The 18091-nt window shown below is 37.5% G+C and overlaps 1 protein-coding gene across 2 annotated transcripts; it reads left to right on the forward strand.

The window, feature by feature from the left end:
* Window positions 1–4198: 4198 nt before the first annotated feature.
* LOC104611875 (heat stress transcription factor A-1-like) lies at window positions 4199–11527 on the forward strand. 2 transcript variants are annotated; one of them, XM_010279167.3, is made up of 2 exons: window positions 4199–4699; window positions 10308–11527. In XM_010279167.3, exons 1-2 carry the CDS (start codon window positions 4481–4483, stop codon window positions 11217–11219), a joined length of 1131 nt encoding a protein of 376 aa, XP_010277469.1. In that variant the 5' UTR covers window positions 4199–4480; the 3' UTR covers window positions 11220–11527. The 2 variants fall into 2 exon arrangements, with proteins under 2 accessions (XP_010277469.1, XP_010277544.1); XM_010279242.3 differs by having other exon boundaries at window positions 4202–4699; window positions 10329–11527.
* The last annotated feature ends 6564 nt before the right edge of the window (window positions 11528–18091 follow it).

Below are 18091 nucleotides of genomic sequence, written 5' to 3' on the forward strand. Positions count from 1 at the left end.
CCACCAGCAACATAATGGTGGTAGATGAGGACTAAAAAACAGGGTAAAAAACATAAACATACCTTGAGTTTTCATAAATTGACTTAAAGGTACCTTGATGAGATTTTCAAAAAGATTTTTTTTAGATTTCTAAAATATACCCTGAAATTTTTAAACTCATGTGGGTGTTAGTTGTTTAGGCATATCAATAAAAACCACCAAAGCAAAGTAGGTCTTCACTCCCCAAAAATAGGATGAAAAACACAAATAAAGAAAGAATTGTGATAGTGCTCCCAAAATGAGATAACAAATGAAATTTTGTTCATTTCTATATGCGAATCCATTCTATCTCTAACTTCGATTTTTTTTTCTTATTCTAAATATTCATGTATCATGGATTCATGAAACCAAGGAAATAGTCTCCAATAATAAAGACTTGAAGATGAATGAACCTACTAGGCTACTATTGACTGTTAATATCTTTCTCTGTAAAATACATTTTTTTTCTCAGAAGTGGGACTTTAAGTTGGAACTGAAAGCTGAAACTATCCCCTCTCTTTTTCAGCCATTAAATCCAGAGTATCAAATGGAATAAAATTCATAGAAGCATTGATTCCAATGACCAAATATTTAGTATTCACTTCTCTCTCTCTCTCTTCTTTTCACACTTATTTAGTATTCCATTTTTCTCTACTCTCCTTTTATCTTCTTCTTCTTCCACCTCACTTATCCTTCTTTTATTTCTGTCTAAAAGGGCAAAATAGGATTTTCAAAATTTTAAACAAATTTACATGTAAGGTTTCATTAATGTAGAGTATGTTCAAGTCCAATGAGGTCAATATTCAAGTCTTTTTGAAAAGATTAGGGTATGTTTAAGATAACTTGTGAAAACTTAGGATATGTTTAAGTCTTTTACCCTAAAAAAAAAAAACTACTGCATTGCCGGACCCAAATGTTCTTTGGGCCAAGTTTAGAGCTACAACCCCCTATGAGTGGAATTGTTGTAAAATTAGTAACGAATGGAGAATGGAACTTATCATTTTGTGCTTTTTCCGAACCCAGAGTGCATTAGTGGTGCATAATCGCTTTAGGAGAAGTTGGTTGTGAACTACAAATTTGCAAACGGAACCTTGCAAAGAGTATGAAAGTGATGAGTCGTGCCACTTGGTCACTCTTTTTAAAATCACATTTTCCCCTTATGGTGCAACTGGGTATTTGCAAATCGATTTCCAAGATGAAACAACCCACAGGCTTATACTAAACATGTACTCACTTACCAGTCTTCTGTGAATCGCCAATGGAAGATGTTTAGAGATGTTGAAAAACAATGGAAAGTGAAAAATGTGATTGTGTGTTATTCTGTACCACTTGGTTGATCAAAACTCTATTTATAGAGTATTTTCATTCACCAAAATGGACACAAAGGTATAACACATAAGCATGAAGAGACACAAAACAAAAATAAAAAAAGATATGGTGTGGCGTACGTGCAAAAGACGCAGGAAGCTTTCATTGGGAGCTTCCCGAAATCAGCCCAAAATAGACTTCATGTGTATTTTCGGTGTCCCATCTTTTGGCAGCTAGGTCTTCCGCATGCCAAACGGAAATAGACCGATTTTCGATCTTCCCAACTTGTAAACAGCCAAAAGACCACACAGAAAAACACGCCAAACAAGCCCAAAGCCTTCCCACCTCTCAGCTTCCGCACTAATCACAAGTTAAATTCCAATTTCCTCTTCCTTCTTCTTCCAAGTTTCAAAACGGAGTTTAATGGTAAGGCCTCTATTAGGTTGACCACCATAATGATTAACCTCTCAAGATAGTATTTTGTTTGTACTGAAGAACACTAGACCCATCATAAAGAACACTAGAGTCTGGTGATAAAAACACCAGATAATCCAAACAGAACAAAAACCAAATCATGTTTCTGGCTTTCTTCTATTGGTGGTTGTGGTGCTGATTTAACATGACAAAGAGTTGATTAAACCTACAAACTACAACATTGTTGTTCCTTTATCAGGCTTATTATAAAGGTCAAGATTCACTTTAATGATGATGGCGTGGGCCTTAATATCTCCGTTGTTCATTTATTATCTTGATGAAAGCTGGTAGAGAGTGATGAGAGCTCCTCGTGCTATCTGGAATGAAATTTCTGCCTATGAAGAGGCTACCATCTAGCACAAGCATGACCGTCCAATCTTCTACCTCTTTCTCTTTTTGCTTGCTCGGAACAAAATTACCTTCTTCAGGGCATCGACAGCCGGACTTTTGATGGTAATCCGATTACGATTAAACCTATGTGGTGGAAAGAGAAGAGCAAGGAGAGTCTGAAGACTATACAGTTTGGATAGAACAAACAGGACAGAGGAAAGTGGGAAGAAGAAAGGGGAGGAGAGAAGGGGGAAGGGGAAGAAGAAAGGGGAGGAGAGAAGGGAGAAGTGGAAGAAGAGAGAGAGAGAAGTGTAAAGGAATATGAGGCAAAAGGGGTTACCGTGGCTGTTATTCGTGTATAGTGAGGTCTGGGAGGATGAATAGTGTTTTTCTCCCAATTGTCCGAATAGTTATTACAAGAGTAGTATGGGGATTAAAAAATATTGCAACGTGTATTTCAATGAAAAGCAAACGGAAGGGGGTCTTTGTCTCACGATCATAGTATAGGGGGGTCTTTGTCGCAAAGCAAAGTATAGGGGGTTCTTTGTCATAGATCCCATAGTACAGGGGGGTCTTTGTAATTTACCCTTTACATTATTTACAGGCTTGAGTTTCGACAAATAAGGTTCATTTAAATTTTGCCAACTTGAATCTATTCAAGTTGTACCCTTAATCTTAAACTTGATTAAACATAGGGGTGCAAATGGATTGGATCATGATCTAATCTTATTTGATCAAATTCGGATCACTTCTATTTGGATCTTCGGATCGGATAATAGGATTTAATAAAAAATTGGATTGGATTTGGATCACCCCCTATCCGATCCAATATATATTATATATTTATAAATATAAATAGATATAATACATACATATGCTATTTATTTATTTATAAATATATTTTTTATATTATACTTTTGTAAATTTGTTATACTATCTATTTTTTTTATAAAAAATATGTATATATATGATGAAAATAATTTTAAAAAGTACTTGTATCTTTTGTTTTTACTTTATTTAAATTAGTATATTTTATTTTTATTTTTAACAATTTATTAACTTTTAAAGAAAACAAGTCAGATCGGATCAAATCCAAAGATCCGACTTAATGCTAAGATTTGAATTCAAATCGAGTCCTATCAGATCCAATTGGATTTTCGGATCAGATCGGATCGGATCCGAGATAAACAATATCAGATCGGATTCAAATATACCCAAATTCAATTCCGGTCCAATCCGTTTGCCTCCCTAATTAAAGGTTAGACATTAGACCAAAATACAAGAATGCCTTTTATATCCCTAGGAGATAGGGATTGGGGATCAAACTTGGACCCAACTCAAGTTGAAAAACCAAAACTCTAACCCAACTCAAGTTCGATTTATCATTTAATGTGACTCATTTACATCCCTAGGAGGGAGGGATAGGGGATAAAAATTCATACAAAGTGGAGCCCGTATTAACTGAAACAATTAAGATTGATTTTCGGAAAAAGTACACTATAATGACTACATTCCATGCATAATTTAAATTTCACTACAGATAGATCTATAACAATTCAAAATGTCAAATATCCCACCCTAAACACCAATATTCCTTCATGTATTGACATTAATTTCCAGTTGGCATCTACCCCAACTGTACGATAAAGCTAAAAATTATGGGATAGGCTGAACGAGATCGCAAGTCTGTGCTTACACCGTTCTAATATCCTTTTGCAACCTTATATTGAGAATATCTCCCTATAAAATAAATACATAAATACAGATATACTGCCAATACAAGACAGTAAAGGCTGTTCGAATGGGCTTTGTCTTGACTGAAGCCGAACTCGGGCTGAACAGGTCATTCTCCCATTGATTTTTTATGTTTTGTTTTGGTTTAACACTACGGGTGGGGGTCGGGTCGGAATTGGACCGAACCTAAAGGATCGGGGCGGTGCCGGGAGTCGCATGGTATTGAATCGGGTCGGGTGGAATCATGGGAGGGTAGGATAATGATTGAGGCGACCCGTGCCGAACCCGACCCGTTGACATGCTGTCATGCTCCTTTGTCCGTAGTCCTCCCTCCGTTCCCTCTCTGATCTCATTTCAGTCTCTATCTGTCGTTCGCTTAGGGTTTTCTGCTATCGAATTAATGGTTCAAGCCGAACCCTTCGTCGCTTCTCCTGTTATCTCTCTGCAACGTCTCTCTCCTTTTTTATTAATATTTGGTTGATTCATCTCTACTTTCTTAGATTTGGGCTTGGTCATGGAATACTCATCGACTCAGAAGAGAAGGGCGGTGGAAATACTAGCAAAGTATGGCGATTTTTGGTAACTCGAATTGCCGAGGTGCTTCTTTGTTCTATTCATGGAGGAATCGTCATCCAGTAAAGCATCTTCTGTTCCGCCTTTCCTCACCAAATGCTACGATATGGTGGAGGATCCTGCAACTGATCCCATAGTTTCGTGGAGTTCGAACAATGATACTTTTATTATATGGGATGTCACTGCATTTTCCCGAGACTTGCTTCCTAAGTACTTCAAACACAGCAATTTCTCAAGCTTCATAAGGCAGCTCAACACCTATGTGAGTCTCTCTCTCTATGCAATATTTTATGTTGGGATGCTGGTTATTTCATTTTTGTAGCTAGTTTATTTGATTATGATTTGGATGATTTATGTTATTCTTAACTAATAGCAGTGAACAATTGGAGAATTTTAATCGTTGAGGGGAACTGTCAAGTTTTCATCTCTTGGTTGTGTACAGAAGTAGTGCCTTGGGAATTCGGGTTTTTAGTTGGGGGGGCTCAGTTATTGGGGAGAAATCTGAACTGCTCGTTCAGATGGATTCCAAGGAGTGCCAATGAGTTTGCTGATGGCCTAGCCAAATCAGGGGTATCAAGACAATGTTCAGTCTGGGACCTGAGAACGCAATGCAAAGCATTCTTGATTACACAAAAAGCAGGACAGGCTACTTCAGCAGTCTCAGCTGATAGCATGTTGAATATCCTTGCTCACCAATCTGGGACAGCATGGTTTCTTTGATGAAGGCCATTATCAAATATTGGTCCCAGCTATCTGGGATCTTTAGTGAGTTTCTTTCTGATGACCATAAAATAGTAACCCAAAACTAAGGTGATATTTGATTGTGGTCTAAAATCTGAAAAACTTGTTTTTTAGAGGTTGGGCCTTTTGTTTGCGTTAACTTTTGAACCATACCTCTGAAAAGTGATTAGGTCTAAGGTGGTGTTCGGAACAGTGGCGTGGATACGATATATTCCATTTTGAAACGTGCCATGCCTCTCATAGTTGGTTGCATCGTGGTGTGGACTGAAACCACACTATATTGTGGAACAGTCCACACCATATCTTAAAATATCGTCCACAGTTAAATCTCGTGGACCTTTCCACACCACGGTGGCCAATTCCAAAATTGATGATTCCCTACTCAAGGTTCAAAGTATCGATAGGATACGCATTTCGGCAGTATCGTATCGGTACTTAGAAACGCTCGAAACTATATTTTTTTTAATTTTTTTTTCGAAGTTTGGTTTTTTGGGAAGCTAAAAAGATTTTTTTTAATTAAAAAAAGTTGGGGTTCTGAAACACCTGGAAACAGGCGTTTCGGATCGTATCGTTTTCAAAAGATACGATATGATACGCCCGATGCGTATCGTATCGATACTTTAAACCATGTCCCTACTTCGTACAATGCATTTTTACCATAACTCGATAATTCCAAAATCGATGATTCTAAAACCATGGACCTTTCCTTTTAATAAATTCTATTAATTTGTACTAAAATTATTATTTTTTTATAAAATTATTTGATTTTATAAAAAATACTACTCTTGGCAATTTACTAATTTTAATATATTTTTGAACTATTTTTTATAATTTTTATCATATCTTATTACTCCTTGTGATTTTTGTTGCTTTTTTAACAAATGGTTTTCATTAATTCTCTTAACTATTCATATTATATATAAATGCATTAATTTGTAATTTCATGGTTAAATTATATTATTTTATTTATAATGTATATTACTTAAAAAAATAGAATATTTTTTATTCTTGATTAACAACATAGGTCATCTCACACATAGGTGAGATGCATGGAATCAAAGCATAGAGTGTGGATTGAAACTACACCACACCTTGCAGAATGCCTATGAGGATGTGGTGTGGTTTAGTCCAAGGTTCAGAATATCGACACAGGCCAATATATATGCCGGATGGGGTGTATCGGCCATTCGGCCTATATCAAAGCTCACCTTCATTTTTTTTTTTTTTAATTTTTTCTCTCAAACTGGTTCAAGGGGGTCGGTTTAAGGCCCACCTACCCCCTGAAATAGGTGGGACCCTGAAACACTGTGTAGGGGCGTATTTGGAGGGGCCCTGACATGTTGCAATATTTCGATCTTTGCTTCAGTCCACCCATTTTTATCCACATTGCAGAACAACCATCCTATTGTGGCATGGTATGGATGTGTCCATGCCACAGGTGTGGTGTGAATGAGAATACACCATTCAATTTCTCATCAACACTACAGAACACCCTCTAATTTGGTAAGAGGTGGCCCATACGTAGAATGTTTTCAGACATGTTTCAGATGGTTAAGATCTTTTTTGCATTGATTTCAGATTTCAGTTTTCAGTTTTATGAAAGTGCCATCTAAGACAAATCTACAAGTGACCCATAAGGAAGCTCCATAGAGGACTCCAATTATTAAAACAACTCTAGTAACTCATTACTGATCCCTCTAAGACTAACTTAAATGATACCAGAAATTACTAAAAATAGTAAACCACGAGTTTACTAAAAGTAGTAATTACGAGAATTATTATAAATGGTAACTCTAAAAGTTATCATAAATGTAATTTCAAGAAAGCAGTGAAAATGAATAAAAAACTGAAATAGTGTCAATATCCTATAACCCAAAAATTCTGAAATTGGTATGGGAATTGGAAAACTGACTTAATTCTCCATTGATTCTTTTGTTGCTTCCATATCTGCATCATTCTCACCCAGTTCGGAAAAACTCGTCCTTGAGTTTTGAAGTGGAAAAGAATTAACAATTGCTTCAAATCGTGAGCTATAGGTTTGGTACTAGGAACCACAAGGGTAATGAAAACATCAAATATATATATATTTGATCAATAACAGAAACTTTATTAAGAATTATGAAGCTTTAGGTACAAAAAAAAGGGGGAGATAAAGAGTCTTATCTCCCCATCAGAAAATTACAATGAAAGAAGATTAAAAAATAGCCTCCCTATTCACCCCTTGCTTGGCCAACCCATCTGTAAAAGAATTAGCAGTCCTTTTCACCCAGCTGTATTGTATCTCAATGCTTCTACATAGCCATAAGAATTTTTTCTTTTCATTATTGTAACTCCACAAGCCACTGTCCTCTTTCTTCAACCAGCTAATCATCACCTTTGGATCACCTTCCAAAATCAGCCGACTGATATTTAGTTCCCTTGCTCTTTGAACCCCTTCCAAAGCTGCAAGGATCTCAGCCCTAATAGAGTCTCCTTCTCCAATAGGGCCTGAGAACAGAGCAATAACAATCCTTTCCTCATTCCTGAAAACTCCCCCAATCCCAGAGGGCCCTGGATTCCTTATGCTACTGCCATCAGAATTCACTTTTATAAATCCGGAGGGAGGAGGGGACCACAAGGGACTAAGAGTCTTCTTATACAGAGTAGAGGTTGCTATCTCTTTCCAGTTTCTTAACAGGTCAGCAATAGGAAAGTCTGAGAACAGTTCCATAGTTTTTGGCCAGTGGGCAGCCCTTAAAAGTATTAGGTCTAATAGTTCTTCTAGGGATTTTTCATTTTCTGAAAATATTCGAGAGTTTCTTTCCTCCCATAGTGACCAACACACGGCTGCCCTAATACTCCTCCACATCATCTTCCCTCGCTTCTTAGGCCATCTGAAAAAAGAAGGGGAGAACAAACCTTGGACACTCTCAGGAGGGTTCCAAGTACACCCAAAGCGAGAAAATACCCACTCCCAAACAGTTTTAGTAACCTTACAAGAGACCAAAAGGTGGTAACCGGACCATATCAATATAATGAAGCTCCTCTTGATCTACAATGGCATCTTTAAAGAAACCAGCTGGCAGCCCATCATTATATTTTGGTTGAAGTCATGTATTAAGTACTTGAAACACATCTTTAGGCATTTCCTTCATAGGCTTAGAATGAGATATCATAGCTTTGATAATAGATGGCTCCAAATCTGGTTGTCCTTATTCCTCTTTATCTCTATTCATAGATCTCACAAGTCACAAGTTAGCTTGTATTTCACAGCAAGCATTGTGAAGTTCTTTTACATAAGGTAGGAACCTAGGATATCGTTTTTTTTTTATAAGTAAAGTAAAATTTCATTAAAACAAAAAGAGTAGTACAATCTGATGGATGACAAGTCATCATCCAAATACAATACAATCTGAAAATCAGAATGAGTTTTCCACATTACAGATTTGAATACCCAGAACCTCCCCTAACTTATTCCCCAGGTCCTCCTTATCAATTTGCCTAAATTCTGAGAGAACCAAGACCCAATCTGCCATGATTCTGCTAATAAGATTTGCTAACATGATCTGCTAACCTGGATATCTTCCCAACTCATTTTCAAGATTCGCTGTGATACTCATATCCCTTGATTTGGTTCCAGTTCACCTAGAATCCAGATATAGCTCTGATGCCTCCAGATACGAATCTAATATCTCAGGATTTGGCTCTGATACCAAATTGATGTAGGACAGGGTAGGGGTCCCACTAATTTATCTAATGATGATGGGCTTTATTAGGGTGAATGAGGGGCTGTAAGTGAATAATGATGAAGAAGCAAGCAGAATGCTTGTTGTTCACCAAAGAATGAGCAAATAATCAAAAGAGAGAGATCTTGCTGTTAAGGTAAACAACAAAGAGACAGATCATTTAGAAAAAGAAATAAGAGGTAGAAATTATCAAAAAAAAAAAAAAAAGAAATAAGAGAGAGATAGAGAGGGGAAAAAGAAAGACTTTTTGCAACAACCAGAATCACTAAACTTGACATTTTATTAGGGCCATAATCACGTCTGGAGAATTATTAGGTATAGAAGATAGGAAACCTTTTGATTGATCAAAAAAAAAAAAAAAAAAGATAGGAAACCTTTTGTTTTTAATAATAAAATCAAATTTGTTAAAGAGACAAAGGAACAAGGACAGTGATTAGAAATCACCCGAAGGAAAAGAGCAATAAACCCCCAATGAAAACTAAAGCCAAACAACAAAAAGATAGGAAACAAACACCTCACACCCAGAATCTTAAAACTAACACCTGTGCCTCACAACAGGCACCTACTGACCCCTAACTCCAATTGAAACCCTGGAGCGACCAACTAAACAATCTTCAAAAACCAACAAGACCAAACACCACTTTGCTCACTTGCTCAACTTCTTCACAGGCTTGACTATGTTCATGTCTACTTTTTAAATTAATTTTTCCTAGACTTCACCTCCTTATTAGGTCTAATACTAAACAATCCCCCTTTCAATCTGGCAAAAACTTTTGGCAATAGCTCTTTCATTTTTTTTTTTTGCTTTTGAATTGTCTGGACCTAAATTTGCTCATCTCCTAGATCTATCAAAACTTCTTGCATCTTCTAACTTGTAGTTGTAGTTCATTGTAATCTTTGTAGATGCATTTTTTTTTTCTTTCCTAATAACTGTCCTTTTTTGTAGAAGAAAATAGGCAAAAAACTATGCTACAGGAAAGACATGATACCACCTGATTGATTACCACTTTTATGATACTGGTTGATTGGTTAGAGGTATTTCTGGTATCATGTCTTTCCGGTATCATAGTTGAACCCAGAAAATAATGATGTCATTCATCAAAAGAAAGAGCTGAAAGATTTGTTTGCATAAAAACATTTCTTTCCTGGGCTATGTTCTAGAAGTGAAACTAACTACTAGATGGATTTTCATTACAAGGAGGGTAAATGGAGACGTCCCCAACATCTCCCAATAGGGTCACTCATTTTTTATTTTCATCATCATCATATCATCCAAGCCTTGTCCTAATTCCCAATTATATGGGGTCAGCTCCATCATCATCATTTTTTTCCTTTCAGATTTCATTTTATCTTCTGCAAGTTATAATATTAAATTATGTGGATGATAGTTAAACCTATCCATAGCTTTGTTTTACTTTCTATCAGGGTTTTAGAAAAGCTGATCCAGACCGCTGGGAATTTGCAAATGAGGGTTTTATCAAAGGTCAGCGGCATTTATTAAAGAATATCAGTAGAAAGAAGCATGTTCAGGGTCCTGGTCAACAGAAAGAGGCCCAGCAGAAGATGCCTGTTGGAGCGTGTGTTGAAGTTGGAAAGTTTGGCCTCCAAGTGGAAGTTGAGAGTCTCAAGAGGGACAAAAATGTACTCATGCAGGAACTAGTTAAGCTGAGGCAACAGCAGCAAGCAGCTGAAAATAAGCTGCTAGGTTTGCGAAAAAGCCTTCAGAGGATGGAAAAAGCCCAGCAACAAATGTTGTCATTCTTGGCAATGGCCATGCAGAGCCCTGGGTTTTTGGAGCAGTTACTCCAGCAAAATGAAAATAATTGGAGAATGGCTGGAGCAAGCAAGAAGAGACGACTTCCTGCCCTGGAACAAGGTTTTGAGGGTGGTGAGGCTGAAGTTTCTAAAGGGCAAATAGTAATGTACCAACCACCAAAGAACAACACTTCAAAGCCTCTAGTAATGACAGTTTTAAATACAGACGTGTCTCCAAAGGTGGATGTTAATGATTTTGTTAGGAATGATTCCATGGAATCACCGACTGGAGAAGGCTTGCACTCTCTAGAAAATGATGCTCAAATTATCATCTCGGGGTTACTTAGTGATGATTTACTGGAACAACTTCTTGTTGATAGTCCATTCACAGAGAATCTTGTAGAAACTGAGCTAGATGCCCCAGAGTCTATGAACACGGGAATGGATATGGATGCAGTGGTGCATGATTGTCAGTTGGAGACTAGTCAAAATATGGACCTCCTGACAGAACAAATGAGTCTTCTAGCATCTGAAACCAACAGCAGGCATGAAATACTGTAGAAGAATTAATGGATCTTGCAGTGGTGAAGAGACCTCTACAGAAACCATCTTATACTTTGTATAGCATACTTCCAAAAGAAAAAACGGCCGATTTTGTACATCCGAGGTTGCAAGAGGACTTGACTTTTTTTCTCCTAAGGGCCCGTTTGGTTGGTGGGAATAGGGATCTGGAATCGTAATCAGATTGGGCTATTCCAATTCCAACTGTTTGGTTGGATGGAATCAGAGTCCTATTGCCATTCCCTCCCTCTTCCTCTGAAATGAAATCCTATTCCAGCTTATTCCAATTCTAATTCTGATTCCTTTCTGCACCAATCAGATTATGGGTATGCACCATTCTGGTTCCGATTTTAAGGGATTTTGATTCTTATTCTGATTCTGATTTTGACTGCAAACCAAACGACCCTAAAACTCAGTTTTTCATTCTTTCATACTTTTTCTATATATCTTATTTTTTCCTTGTTTTTGGCTAGCATTAAGACTGTTTGGTTTGAAGGAAAAGGTAGGGAAAGTGGGAAACTATACAAACCTACCTTTTCCTTCAAACCAAAGACAGCCTATCTTTCACGTTATTATTTGTCTACCCTATATTATCTATGGTATAAACTTTAAAATATATTTAAAATCTATCAGGCTGAGGAACAAGATTCATCAAAATATATAAGATAAAATATGTTCATCATATATACATGCATACGCAAGATACAGAATTTATTCTGAAGTGAAAGGGGAAAGATACAGAAATTGCTCGTTACAGCAAACAAGAATAAACAAGAAACTAATTATCAAAAAGAAAAAAAAAAAACAAGAAACTGATAAATATCCATTGAATGAAAGAGTTACTTGTCAAGGGGAAAGAGATTAAGGTGACCCAAGAGCTTCTGCAAGAACATACTCTGCAACTCGAAATCACTGGACAGTCTGCCATGTTGCCCTGTCAATGAATTGTAGCCTTCACCGTGCATGGAACGCTCAACATTTTTCAAGCTCGATCAGTCACTCTCACTGCCTAAGTAACGGACACGGTGAAGGCTGATCTTAGCTTGAAAAAGGCTGATCTCTCCATGTAAACTTCTCTCTCTCTCTAAGTCAAGAAGGAAATACTCTTTGAAGACAAATAAGTGATGTAATATATATAGGTGAGAATAAACTGTACACCAATGCTAAGTTTGAGTTTCCCTGTTTCTCTACTTTCCTTTGTGAAGAAGGATTCCTTGTAAATGAATAATATTGTTAAATCTGTTAATATTAACTGACAAAACGTTTCTTTATTAAGAGATGGTTAAAATCATACGAACAAATTGTAAGGGTAAAATATAAATTCCTCCCCTTAACTTTCTGACAATCATAAAAACCTTTCCTATAGTTTCATTTTAACAAAAACCTTTCTGCTATTTTTTAAAAAATTGACAAAAACCTCCATTCTGATAATGATCATGACAGAAAACGTGTATAGTTACGAAATTACCCCTAAACATCATCTAATCATTTTGTAAAGTACCATATTTGCCCTCAATAACCTCCCCGCTCTTCTCTTCTGTCTCCCCACCGTCCTTACACAACACCGAACCGCCCCCACAGCTGGAACCTCCACCGCCCCTACACTAATCGGACCATATCAGTAATTGTCTTTGCAGTTCTTTGAGATAAGTGGGATAAACTAAAGCAAGGGAAAAGAAGCAAAAAACCCATTATTCTGGGACAATCAATAATCAAGAGCCATGTTGATTATTCAATTGCCATAATAACACAGTGGTAAAGAAACAAGTTTAGATTTCGATAAAAATTGGTTATTTGGCCACAAAAACAGAGGACCACTTTAGCTTTCAAAAACCGAGTGAAAGGGAGAAGGGCATGTAAGCACTGGAACTCCAATAACATTTCGCATCTGCGTGACCTTTCTCATCGTCAGCCTTAGTGATGGCTCTTCATGAATGCACCAAAATGCAACCCTTAGGAATCTCTCCAGTAGATATCTAACCTGCTTTGACAGCAGCAGTTGTAAGCCAAATCTGTTAGAATTTCTCCGTTGTCATTTTCGTCAATTTCTGTTGGAATGTTCTTCCTACAATAGATGATCTCTAGCAACAAGACCTCAAAGCTATATATATCAACCTTCGTAGTGATTGCCATACTCCTTTTATTTATTTATTTTTTTTGAGAGAAAGGTAACTGAATTCATTAAGAAAAGAGAAGGGTACATAAGAAGGTGTACACATATAAAGAAAAGAAAAACAAAAACAGGGATCAAATCTGTAGGAATTATACAGGAGGAAACTTCAAAGTATAAATCTTCTAACAGAGCACCTAATTTTTCTAGTCCATCTACAAGAGCATTAAGTTCCCTTGGAATCCAAATCAAGTTTGCATTATAAGCAGTCAGTAAATCCCTTGCCTTCGTTAGAAAGTGTCCAAGTCTCCACGGTCTGGTCTCTTGTTTTCCTAACCATTTTATAGTGTTTCCCTAATAACTGTATGAGTTCGACTCTGGTTATTCATCAAAAGCTTTGCCAATCCAAAGTCGGAAATCTTGGTGTAAAACAATCATCAAGAAGTATATTTTCACAATGGATGATTTGGGTTCTACACTCTTCATGCAAATACAGGAGCCCTCTTGCAGCTCCAAACACAATATGAGTGCGTTGGTTCCAATTGGGCTTTGGAGTTCTGAAAAGGAAGCTTGCTAAAGCACCATTGCTCATGAACTCATACACAAGAAGTCGATGTTGTCCTCATTGCAATACCCAATCAATCAGACTAGATTCTTGTGATGGGTCTATCCAATAACACCTACTTCTGTTCTGAACTCTTGCTCGCGCTCTTGAATTACTCTAACTTCTTTACTGCAATATCGACCCCTTTATAAACAGTTCCAAAAGAATCCCTTCCTAGCTCTTCGCTAAAATCACTTATAGCTTCTTGGAGGTCTTGCTAAGTAAAAGAGGATGTAACTTCTACAATATTTCTTTTTGGTTAAATTGATTTTGGTTTGTTGCAGTAAGTTAAGAAAACAAACAGGGTAGTTACAACTATCAATACCAAGTTAACAAAGACCGATCGAGCTACCCAAAAACAGCGAGGTGATGATGATCATTATCCTTCTCTTGTCTTTCTTTACATGGAGATTGTCTACTCTTACTTTGAGGAGAGCCTTTCCATTAATGTTTCTATTTATCCTTCCACTTGAAAGTGGTAGAGTCTTCTTCCAACAGGTCTGACCTGTGAGAACTACAACACACCAGTGAGTGTGATCGCCAACGAGAAAAACGAAGGAGTGGCAAATAGAGTAACGAGAGTGAGACTGAGGGAGAGAGAGAGAGAGAGGGCAGGTTGGGCAGCGATCCTAATGGCTTAGCTGCTTCTCTGTCGGTGAGGTGGCAAATAGAGTAACTAGGGCTGCAATTTTTGTAGGCTCAGCATGGGTGGGGCTTGGGTTTTTGGTCTCTTGGCTGGTCTTGGGCCAAAAATACTCGGGTCCAACTTAAACTCGATTGGGCTTGGATTGAACTCTCAGGAAGCCCAAGCCTGGCCTGACCCAACCGTTCTAGTCCATCAGTCAACAGCAAAGCAGGATAGTCCCTAGAAATTTGAGCCTAGGGACATATATACAAAATAATACAAAATATAAGGTTTTGTATTTTACATATTTGCATTTGTACTCCTTCCAAACTGAGTCTAGAGTCCCAAACACCCAATCCCATTTATAGAAATTTGAAATATTTGTCTTTCACTTGGGCTTGGACTGCTACAGCTAACAGCATGTACAATGGGGCAGCCGTCCAAAGAGTAGGGGTATAAGTTCGGTTGCACAATTTCAAGAATTTTAAGGGATAAGTGGACTGCAATCCACCTCAGAAATATAAAATTGCAGCCTCCTCCTAGTCTATTAGTAGCCCCCCTATAAATCGCATCCTGCCCGTGAATTTGACATCAATCCACGGGCAGGATTCAGTCCACCCCTAGAAATCCTAGTTCCACCCTAGGGGAGGACTGAACTATAAAAACTCCGAATTTCAACTAAATCGGGCTTAGGTTAGGGTTAAAGCTCATTGAAAATTTGACAAATTCCCAAATCAACCTGACCCAAGTTGCAACCATACTAAAGAGATGATCATTTAAAAGTTAAAACTTCAATAATCAAGCAGTTTTGCCAGTCTTTAAGATCTCTTAGGATCCGTTTGGTTTACAGTCAGAATCGGAATCGAAATCCTCCAGAATTGGAATTGGAATGGTCCATTCCCAAGGGAAGGGCAGGGAATGGCCATTCCCTTATGGGGGAATGCCATTCCAGCAGAAATGGGCCACCCAACCAAACAGTTGGAATCAAAATAGCCCATTCCGATTTCGATTCCAAAATCCTATTCCCACGGGGACTTAAATCTTCCTTCTTCACTTGGGTGGGATGTTCTGGTTCACTCTGCAAAAGGGAAGAGAATTACTACACAACATCATCCTCACCAACTCTATCCCTATCTTCCAACGTCTCCATTATCACAAATACCAACAACATACACAGATCTGATAACCCAGAGGGATTTCAAAAAATTAAGAAAAACATGAGACTCGCACAAACAAGAGACGAGAGAGAAGAAGACTCGCACCAACAAGGTTTAAGTGCACTTTTAAGTAAGTACCGAAAAAAGTGCACTTTTAAGTAAAGACCGTTGATATTGGAGAGCAAGTGATTAAATGATAGGCATAGTGGAGAGCCATTGGATCTTTTGAGTAAATAGACTATGCAAACAAGGTTCAAAATATCAACAAACATGATACCAAGTAATTGTGTTTTGTGTGTATCGATTAGTTGTTACTCATTTTATGTTTTTTTTTTTTCTTAAATTTTCTGCAGTTTGTTAGTTAAAAGTGGGCTTGTTAGGATGGATATTAATATTCTGGATTTTGGTGACCTTCCATTACCAATGCAATATGTGTCCATGTTTTAAACCTAGTGTTTAGATGATTTGTGCCATGAAATGTGTCCATCTAGCTAGCTGATCAAGTGCTTAGAGCGAGTTGAAATCAGCCCCCCACAAAATAGTTTCCCACAGTCTCACAGCACATCCCCATTGTGTATTGGAAACATCCTTCGATGATGCTTCATCATTTTTGGTATTATCATCAAGAGATGTGTTTAATACATGGCGGGAATGTGCTGTGGAACGTTGTGGGAAACTATCTTATGTAAGGCTGATTTGGACTTGCTTGGAGCTTGGTGGTTAATGTTTAATATTTCTTCCCTTTTTCTTTTATAAGTCTAACGGAGTAGGTTAATATTTAGTTGCTCTTTCAACCAAGTGTACTTAAATATTCAACCCCTTGGGAATTGTTTTCAACCTATCGGAAGGGTGGTTGAGCCATTGAACCATTGACCTGGCCAGATGATGATGTCCTGATTTTTTTAGTGGTTTTGGAGTTTAGATATGGTCCTAAATTGATCTACTATGATATGAGAAAAACTTATAACCAATCAACCAGTATCGTAAAAATAGTACGGTGTTTAATAAAATTCAAAGTTTTTGATTGATCAAAGCTTTTCTATTATATATCTTTCTGGTATCATAGATTTTCCCCTTGATCTAATTCTAAAGGTTTTTAAAAATGAACCGGAAACAGAATTGGTTTCCGATTAAGCAGTTCAACCGTCCGAGATCAAATGGTTTGGCCCATGACATTATAAATAAATTAAAAAATAAAAAATATATGTTCAATTTTGAGAAACACCCGACCTTCAGTCCTTTGAACCTGAAGGTATAAAATTAAAAAAAAAAAAAACAAAACTTTTGGGGTTCCCAATTGAGGCTCGAAATTGGTGGTTCCCAAAAGTTGCAGATAGAACAAGCATGGGAGAATAGTGGGTAGGAAATATACCATAACCACCAGTACATGTAAGGTTGCAAAATCGCCGCTGCAAGTTAGTCGTCGGACTTGTTACTGCCGCAACCCACAATTGTTACTACTGGATCTGTTGCAAAATCAACGACTCAACGCTGTCTGTCGTAGACGAAGCTCACCACCGTCGCCGGTCGCCGTGAATCACCGTCGGTCGCTGTGTGTCACCGCAGGTCGTGGCCGACGTAGGTGGTCGGTTGGGTGTGACGGATGAGAGAAGGGAAGGGTTAGAACGAAAATGAGGTCGTTCTAACCCTAAACGTAAGAGATGGGATTGGGGATATGGGATCATTTTGTTTTTTGTTTCTTTTTATTTTATTTAAATCAGTGAAAATAAAAATGATAACCCACGAACTGCTGCCCGGGTTGAACGATTTAGAGGTTTGATCGCCCTGGTCAACGGTTTTAAAGATTTATCGGTTTATAGTATAACTAGACCTAGGGGGCTGAACGGTTACCAATTTTTCTGGTCCGACCGTCCGGTCCAATCCGGTTTTGAAAACCATGCTAATTCCATAAATAAAGTGGATTTGTTGACCTATTTTTTGTAATGGAACAAAGATCTGGATCGTGTCGGGATATTGGATCTGATGAGCTTCATTTAATGCCCTGGTCAAAAATAGCTCCAATAATAAGTTACCCTTAGGTTGTATGTGGTTAGATTAACATCCAAACAATCAAAGAAAAAGAAGATTAAGGCTGAATTTGGAAGGAGTACAAATGCAAATATGTAGAATGCAAAACCTTATATTTTATATTATTTTGTATGTATTTACGCAGTACATATTTGCATTTGCATTTGTACTCCTTCCAAACTGAAATTGCTTAAAACTTTCCATGTCTAAATCTCATTCATTTGCAGCTCTACCCTGGTTCCATAACAGGCTTATATGTCCCAACTTGATCTATGCAAAAAGAAAAAAAAGAATAAAAAAAAAGAGAAAAGAATAATAGACCGAGTTTTGAAAAGCAGAGCTAAATAA

The sequence above is a fragment of the Nelumbo nucifera genome, chromosome 3 (genome assembly GCF_055504915.1).
Source record: "Nelumbo nucifera cultivar China Antique chromosome 3, China Antique-T2T, whole genome shotgun sequence".
NCBI classification, from domain to species: Eukaryota; Viridiplantae; Streptophyta; class Magnoliopsida; order Proteales; family Nelumbonaceae; genus Nelumbo; species Nelumbo nucifera.

What these genes read in the sequence shown, in the direction of transcription:
- LOC104611875 (XM_010279167.3), top strand. Translation starts at nt 4,481, where the DNA reads ATGGAGGAATCGTCATCCAGTAAAGCATCTTCTGTTCCGCCTTTCCTC. An exon ending in TAAGGCAGCTCAACACCTAT is followed by an intron (nt 4,700 to 10,307) that starts GTGAGTCTCTCT and finishes ACCTATCCATAG; the next exon opens with CTTTGTTTTACTTTCTATCA.